The sequence below is a fragment of the Salarias fasciatus genome, chromosome 4 (genome assembly GCF_902148845.1).
Source record: "Salarias fasciatus chromosome 4, fSalaFa1.1, whole genome shotgun sequence".
Classification (NCBI taxonomy): domain Eukaryota; kingdom Metazoa; phylum Chordata; class Actinopteri; order Blenniiformes; family Blenniidae; genus Salarias; species Salarias fasciatus.
The window spans coordinates 25,216,593-25,225,431 of NC_043748.1; the positions used below are offsets into that span (position 1 = coordinate 25,216,593).

Here is an 8,839-nt window from a genome sequence, read left to right on the forward strand (position 1 = left end):
TGTCTGTCAGTGACCCTTCAGATTCAGTGCAGTGATGGCTTGTGGAAAGAAGCTGTTTCTTAGTCTGTTTGTCTTTGTTTTGATGGACCTGTAGCGCCTGCCAGAGGGTAACAGTTCAAACAGGTGGTGTGCTGGGTGGGTACTGTCTCTTTTGATTGCCTCAGCTCTGCTGAGGCAGCGGGATGTGAATAAGTCTCTGATGGAGGGAAGAGGGCATCCGATGATCTTTTCAGCTGTCCTCACCACTCTTTGTAGTCTCTGCCTGTCTGCCTCGGTGCAGTGGGAGAACCACACGGTGATGCAGTAGGTCAGGATGCTCTCGATGGTGGAGCGGTAGAAGGTCACCAGCAGCTTCTCACAGATGTTACTTTTCCTGAGAACTCTCAGGAAGTGCAGACGCTGCTGTGCCTTCTTAAAGACAGCTGAGGTGTTTGCAGACCAGGAGAGGTTGTCGGTGATCACAGTGCCCAGGAAGGTGAAGGTGTGGACCCTCTCCACTGGATCCCCGTGTATGAAAAGGGGAGGTGGATCAGACCTGCGTTTCCTAAAGTCCACGATGACTTCTTTGGACTTTGTGGTGTTCAGAGACAGGTTGTTTGCCGAGCACCACTCAGCCAGTTTCAGGACTTCATCCCTGTAGGCAGACTCATCGCCCCTGGTGATCAGTCCCACCACCGTTGTATCATCCGCAAACTTAATGATGGTGTTGCTGGAGTGGGCGGGTCTGCAGTCCGTGGTGTAGAGGGTGTAGAGCAGTGGACTCAGCACACACCCTTGTGGAGAGCCTGTGCTCAGTGACCGGGTGGAGGACTGGTGGGGCCCCAGTTTAACCGTCTGGGGTCGGTTTGTCAGGAAATCTTTGATCCAGGTGCAGGTGAGTGGGGGGAGTCCCAGATCGATCAATTTCCTGACCAGGGTGTCGGGGATGATGGTATTAAAGGCTGAGGTGAAGTCAACGAAGAGCATCCTGACGTAGCTCTCCCGATGTTCTAAGTGGCTCAGCGCAGTGTGCAGTGTGATGGCTATGGCATCCTCTGTTGACCTGTTTGCTCTGTAAGCGAACTGGTAGGGGTCGAGAGAGGCAGGAAGGCAGGACATGATGTGGTTGAGAACCAGCCGTTCCAGGCACTTAGTGATGATGGGTGTAAGTGCCACTGGGCGGTAGTCCTTATGGCTGGTGGTGGCAGATTTCTTTGGCACTGGGATAATGGTGGCAGACTTCAGGCACGCTGGGATGGTGGACTGTGTCAGGGAGAGGTTAAAGATTTTGGTGAAGACCTGCGAGAGTTGTGTGGCGCAGGCCTTGAGCACCTTCCCCGGTACACCGTCCGGTCCAGAAGCTTTCCTGGGGTTCACCTTTTTCAGCACCCTTTCCACTTCATGTGCCTGCACAGTCAGTGCTTGGGAGCTGGAAGTTGGATGTGGCTGAGGGGGTGTGACTGCAGCCTTTTGGGCGGGGGTCTCAAAGCGTGCAAAGAAGGTGTTCAACTCCTCTGCTAGTGCGGTGCTCGGGACCACTCCTGAGTTTGTATGACCCTTGAAGTTTGTGATCTGCTGAATTCCCTGCCACACCAACCAAGAGTTGTTGTCAGAGAGGTGGCTTTCAATCCTCTGTCTGTGCTCTGCTTTCGCTTTCCTGATTCCTCTCTTCAGGTCAGCTCTGGCAGCACTGTACAGTTCCTTGCTTCCAGATCTGAAGGCGGTGTTTCGGTCCATGAGGAGTGTCTTGACATGGCTGTTCATCCAGGGCTTCTGATTTGGGAACACTCGGATGCGTTTTTCCACTGTTACATTCCCCGTACAGAACTTAATGTAGGATAGTACAGCCTCTGTGTGTAGGGTCAGGTCCTGGTGTTCAAAGACACTCCATTCAGTGTGCTGGAAACAGTGCTGGAGTTGAAGAAGAGCATCTTCGGGCCAGGTTGTGATGGTCTTGGTCACTGGAGCTGTGCCTCTTCTTAGCGGTGTGTAAGCAGGGGCGAGGAGCAGAGACAGGTGGTCTGACTGGCCTAAATGTGGCAGTTGTATGGCTCTGTATGCATGTTTGATGTTTGTATAGACATGATCTAGGGTGTTTTCCCCTCTAGTAGCACTCAGCTGGACCGGTCAGAAGGAAGGTGATGGGAGATACGGCGTGAAAACACACAGTCACTGTTACTGACAGTGTTTTTCTTTTTTCTCTCTTTTTTTAAATAAAGTGTCTTCCTTTTAAAAGAGGTTTTTCCTTCCCACAGTATTTATGCTTGCTCATGTGGAACTGTTGGGCTTTTATCTGTAACAGTCTCTGGTAATAACTGTGTTGTACTCGGCACTATATAAATAAAGCTGAGTTGAACTGAATGGTGAGTTGTGTCATACATATCATAATGTTATAACAATTTAAATGAAAGCGCAGGATGTGACACAATTTCAACATTTCCATTAGATGCTCGATAATTAAATTAAATATAATAAAACTCATTTTGTTTTGTAAAAAAGTGTTACTTTAAAACCAATACATTACGTCTTCATCTTTGCAAAGCTTCTCATTTGCATATCTAGGTCAAATGAGATGATGATGATGTCATTTAAAACGATACATTGTTGCAACTCCTCACTCAGAAAAGCTCGAAATGACGTCATCATCTAATTGGTATAGCTGCTCATTTGCATATCTACGTCCAATTGAGCTTTATCGTCAAGATCTGACATTCAGGCAGCTTTTAAATGAAAATACAGACATTTATTGACAAAGGTCTATGGTGTCTTCTTAATCTTTTACAAATGTAGAAATGTTACCTAGAGTTCCAAACGAAATTTAATTGGTCTCTTGCCACACAGAAACATTAGTATAATTTAGATTACTGTGTTGCTTCCTGTTTGTAATCTATTCCGTAGTGTCCATTTATTTAATTACCGTAATCATATATTCAGTTCTATAATCATTAATTGAACATGCATCTTAAAGTTCCATAAAGAGGGGATCCAAATTCTCTGACATATTTCAACATGTTTTTTAAAGTAATACAACAGTTACTTTGCCTTGAACATAGTTACTTTTAAAATATTGTAACTCAGTTTTTTTAAGAAGTAAGTGTAACTAATTACTTTTTTAAAGTAACTTGCCCAACATTGCAAGTGGATTATATCTCAAAATTTTACTTCTGTCCTGGCACAAAGCAGAAAACACTCGGTTTCACATTGTGAAGTGTTTTTCTTTTTTAAAGACCAGTTTTTGGCGCATCAAACCATATTGCATCCACAGTTTGTGATATTTGTGAGATGATGTTTTGTGCTTCTGCTGCCCCCCTCTCCTGTGGTGTGCCTCAAGGCTCCATCCTTGGCCCCATTTTATTTATTTTGTACATACTGCCCTTAGGAGATATCATAAACAAATAGAATATCTCCTTCCAGTGCTGTGCAGATGACGTCCAGCTGTACCTCCCCTTCAAGGCCGACGACCCTGCGGCTCTCCAGCCTCTGCTAGACTGCATCTCGGACATTAAGGCATGGATGACAGCCAACTTCCTCAGCCTCAATGAGGATAAGACAGAGGTTATTGTGTTTGGCAAAACCCCTCCAGCTCTACTCCAACGCCCTGGGTCCTCTTGCCATGAAGTCCAAGCCAGCCGTTAGGAATCTGGGTGTGATCTTTGACAGTTCCTTCAAGTTCGAGCAGCAGATCAGCGCAGTCGTCAGAAGAAGTTTTTTCAACTTGAGGATTTTGGCAAAAGTTAAAGCTTACCTTCCTCAGGCAGGGTTAGAGCAGGCCATGCACGCCTTTGTCACCTCTCACTTGGATGACTGCAATAGTCTTTACACCGGCATTGATAAAACCCAACTCCACCGCCTGCAGCTTGTCCAGAACTCATCCACTCAACTCGTCACCTCCACAAAAAAACATGCTCACATCACCCCGGTTCTCGCTTCCCTTCACTGGCTCCCCATCCGAAACCGCATTGATTTTAAAATTCTCCTAACAGTTTTTAAATCACTTCACCAGCTTGCCCCTCCGTACCTGGCCGATCCTCTCCACCCCTTCACCCCGTCCAGAGCGTTACGGTCGGCTGATCAACGCCTTCTCGCCATTCCCTGGTCAAGGTTGAAAACCAGGGGGGGGCAGAGCCTTTTCTGTGGCTCCCCTACACTTTGGAACTCCCTTCCCCCCCACATCCGAGCAACCGAGTCTGTGGGAATTTTTAAATCCCTCCTGAAGACCCACCTCTTTTCTTTGGCCTTCAGCTAGGTCTTTTCGCCTCCTTGTTTGCTTTCATTGTTTGCACCTTGTGAAGCACTTTGGTACGGCTAAGCCGTCTATAACTGTGCTATATAAATAAAAGTGACTTGACTTGACTTGACTGATAAAACAACTTTTTCAGACATTTTTTTCTTTTTACACCATCTAACTTCATGATGAGACAGCACGTCTTTTCGTTTTATTCAGACTTAGTTCAGGTATTTAATGCTGCTGCACTGAATCAAAATGTATATCAGAGTTATTGATAGTGCTGTGGGACAACCTGCATGTGCTCCCTGTGCATGACTCTCGATTATTAGAAAAACGTCAAATTGTAAATTGTTTTATATTTTTATATATAATGTATTAAATAAGGGACCATATTTGGAAACTTTCTTAATTTCAGTACACTGATGACAATCATTTAACAGGTGATTAAACTGTAAAGACTGAGAAACTTAAAAGCATTACAAGAAAAATCAACGCATGCATGAAGCTTTTGCAGCCTTTCAAACACCTGATGCCATTTCTGTCATCTTCCACAGAAACGCAGTGAAACGTATACTATCGCATGAGCTTAGTCAGTGTCATGTTTTCTACCTAAGGTGAGTAAATGATCCGGCTGGCTGTGAAGTGAGATTATCTCTGGATGATGATCAGCGGTTTGCTGTTTCAGTAACAGACCAGAGAATTTTGGAGAACATTCTGGAGAACACGAGATGTCTGAAATGTTCCAGTTTAGGGGTCAATGGAATGATGCTGAATGGGACTTGTTGTGTTATGATTTTGGAGGTGCGTGCGCGTGTGCGTGTGTGTGTGTGTAGATCCAGCTCAGGCAGCGGGAGCTGTTTAACGTGCGTGCAGGCAGACCGGGCTGCTGCTGCTGCTGCGTCAGGCTGGACCGCCGCTCCTCCTCTCCTCCTCCTCTTCCTCCGCTCCTCCTCTCCTCCTCCTCCTCCGCTCCTCCTCCGCTCCTCCTCTGCGCTCCATCACGTCCCGGGAGGAGATGGGCCGCGCCCCGCTGTGAAGCACGCTCCGTCCTCCTGCTCGTCGCCTTCATCGGGGGATCCGCGGAGGGGCTCACCATGATGTCCTCTTACTACCACCCAGGGAAGGAGGCGGACATGGCGGCCATGACGGAGCCGCTGTGCCTGGAGAGAGGTAGGCTCCCGGCCCGGAACCGAGCTGCGGCGGCGTCCCCGACCCCCTCCGACCCTCCCGGTCCCGGTGCGGGGGGGCGCGCACGGAGCCGCCGCAGGCCCGCAGCGGCTCCGTGCGGTGCGCGTCCGTGCGCGTCTTTGCGCATCTGTGCGCTCCTTCAGGAGCTGCAGGCCGGTTCCGCCATGGACTGCTCTGACCAGAACACCTCTCTGCCTGGTTCCGGTCAGCTCAGACCCTGAAGACTGGTTGTATTTCATTTCTCATGCCAGAATAATCTGTCAAACATAAGGTCCGCGGACCAGAACTGGTCTCCCTTTGGGTTCAATCCGGTCAAATCGATAGAATAATGTTTTTTTTCTTTAAAGAGATAGCTCTGTAGTTTCCACTAGAGGTGAGAGGGAGCATGACAGTCTGACTTGGCCTTGAATGAATGAAGATTAGATTTCAGAGTCCCACTCCAGTCCTCTTCTGGAGCTGTTTTAAAACCTTCTCTGTTTAAATTGTGATTATGATTATTTTCAGCCAAAATCACTGAACCTGTTATTACCAGACCTCTTTAGAAGTCTTCTATTGCTGTCTTCCCTACCTGTTTCTCTGGACCGTCCATGTCCCCCTGACTCCTCCATGTGAATCTGTCCCGTCCTCGGCTCGTCCTGTTCTTCTGACTTGTCCTCGCTCTCTGTCTCGTCCTCGCTCCTCTGACTCGTCCTGCTCGTGGGAAGATGTGTGCCGGGTGATCGAGCTGCTGGACCGGCTGCAGCGGACCGGAGAGCTGCCTCCTCCGAAGCTGCAGGCCCTCCAGCGCGTCCTGCAGAGCAAGTTCTGCGCCGCCATCAGAGAGGTAGGCCCGGGACGAGCGACGCCCCGCCTGTCCTTCACGCCGGCTCACCTGCGCTCTCTCCTCCTGCAGGTGTACGAGCAGCTCTACGACACTCTGGACATCGTGGGAGGACCAGAGGTGCGAGCACAGGCCACGGCCAAGGTAGGAAACACACACTCCCATCGGCGCTCTGGCTGTGAACACCTGCTCTGACCAGACGCTAAGCTTCACCCACTGTGTGAGCAGGCCACCGTGGCCGCCTTCGCAGCCAGCGAGGGCCACGCCCACCCCCGGGTGGTGGAGCTGCCCAAGACCGAGGAGGGCCTGGGCTTCAACATCATGGGCGGCAAAGAGCAGAACTCCCCCATCTACATCTCCAGAGTCATCCCGGGAGGGGTGGCCGACCGCCAGGGGGGGCTGAAGAGGGGCGATCAGCTCCTGTCGGTCAACGGAGTGGTGAGCAACCCAGCAAAGTCTGCAAAACGCTGAGAATGTATAAAACCGCTCGAGGCTAATCGCTGAAAAAATCGAGAATAAACAGGTGAAGCTGACAAGTTCATCAAACTGATCTAAAAACCGTTGAAAAAGTTGTGGAACTGTGAAAACAGCAAATTAATCTAAAAAGACAGAAATGGATTAAAAAACACTAAAAAGCAAAACAGCTAAATAATAATAATAAATTTATTTTAAAAAAATAAAGCTTCTAAATCCACTAAAATGACTTTTAAAAAGTAAAACAAGTTAGAGCACAACAGTTGTGATGAAAGATAAAAACTGCTTAAAATGGATGGAAAAACTGATTAAAAGTATAAGAAAAATCAAGTCCCAAAAAAAGAGCTAAGTATGGTACAATTGTAAGAACTTGATTACATTTACGAGTATTGTATTTACTTTATTATTTACTTTATTATTTATTATTTTATGAGTATCGTATTTAAAATAGAAAGAAGAAACCGTTGAAACTGCAAAGTTACCAAAAATCACAAACAGGACTGAAACGGACAAAAAGTAAAGCTTTGATCCCGACAGTGGAGGTGAAACATCTAAAAACTGCTTTAAAAATATTAGAAAATTCAAACTGAATAAAAAAAAGGTCAAAGTGCTTGAAAGAGAGAAACAGTGAAATTTACAATTATTGTCCAAAAAGGACAGAATAGTTCAAATGGTTCTATCTACTATGAACTTGAATAAGCTGTGAATGAAGGTGAGGTGAGTGTTGGTGTGTGTGAGGCCTCCCCGGGCAGTGAGCTTGACGCCGGTGTCTCTGCTGGCGCCGCAGAGCGTGGAGGGCGAGCACCACGAGAAGGCCGTGGAGCTGCTGAAGGCCGCGCAGGGCTCCGTCAAACTGGTGGTCCGCTACACCCCCAAGGTCCTGGAGGAGATGGAGGCTCGCTTCGAGAAGATGCGCAGCGCCAGGCGGCGGCAGCAGCACACCAGCTACTCGTGAGCGCTCCGCCTGCACGCCACATCACAGCCGCACGGTCAAAACCAGACCACCAGCTCCAGGCTCAAAGTGTCGGCGATGAGATGAGCTGCATCCAACCGCCACTCATCCAAAACCAACCCAAAGCAGCATGAGCACGGGTTAACGATCCACACACCTTCATCAAACCCAGTCTGTTCTTTACATGAATGACTTTTAAAGACAGTGATGACTCCAGGTTTCATTTGTTCTCTGTCTGATGTGTTTTATTCCCTGCTGATCATGAATCGTTCACATTTCAAACACACTAAATGTTTAATTGACTTTTCATTCAGTTCCAAAATAATCATCGTGTTATTAAATCACAGAGGGAAGGTTTTTCTTCCACCCTGTCAGAGAAGGAACCGTCGACCTTCTGGACGGCGCCGCGTCACTTCCTGTCTGACCTCCTAACACGTGTCTCCTCCTGCAGGTCCCTGGAGTCCAGGGGCTAAGCGATCCTCCACCCACCACATGGTCCGGCTCCTCCTGACGCCCCGTCCCAGTGGGAGGAGAAAACGTAGACACAAGCAAAAAACCAAAGTAGCCTACCAACAGCTGTTACCTGAACTTCTTACAGTTTAGAGCCTCTTTCCCTCCTTCTTAGGAAGTATTGCGAGTAAGCTTGTATTGCCTGTATTGCCTGTAATCCCCCTCCCCTCCCCTGAGTGGAGTCGTCTCCACATCTTAAATATTTATTATAAGGGCAATAGTTTCTCTTTGGTGTGTGGCTTAGCTAGTCCTGCTCCTTTCTGGTGGTTTTCTCGGTTGGTTGTCGTTCTGGCGGAGCTGTAGACCTCAGTAGCAGAGTGAAGGTGTGGAAACCGCCTCCATCCCCGTGTCGCCATCTCATCTCCCAGTGAAAAGGGAAAACTGGCAGTATTCTGAAGAGCTACACTTGTACCACTGACTGGAAAAGACTGTCACCAGGGTTCAAGGTTCTTTTTTAACACTCGTGTATTTGTGTAGTCATCTCTTTGCATACATACCCATAAAATAAAGTCCAACTGTGTGGAATAAATGTGATCTTTTCTCTGTTTCACATACTTCAGGCAGATTTGTTTTCTGTTTTTATTACATGAATATGGCAAAAAGTTAAACGTGTATCTTCTCACGGACGTGTTGTCTTATACAGACTTTACACAGCAGGTGGCGGTAATACGCCTCACAGCCGGATGTC

The 8,839-nt window shown here is 47.8% G+C and overlaps 1 protein-coding gene across 1 annotated transcript; it reads left to right on the forward strand.

Moving 5' to 3' along the window:
* The first annotated feature begins 5,129 nt into the window (after positions 1–5,129).
* Positions 5,130–8,677, forward strand: lin7b (lin-7 homolog B (C. elegans)). The gene is made up of 6 exons (XM_030089808.1): positions 5,130–5,377; positions 6,100–6,218; positions 6,288–6,359; positions 6,444–6,653; positions 7,477–7,640; positions 8,093–8,677. The coding sequence occupies exons 1-6, from the start codon at positions 5,302–5,304 to the stop codon at positions 8,112–8,114; spliced, it is 663 nt and encodes a 220-aa protein (XP_029945668.1). The 5' UTR covers positions 5,130–5,301; the 3' UTR covers positions 8,115–8,677.
* Positions 8,678–8,839: the final 162 nt, after the last annotated feature.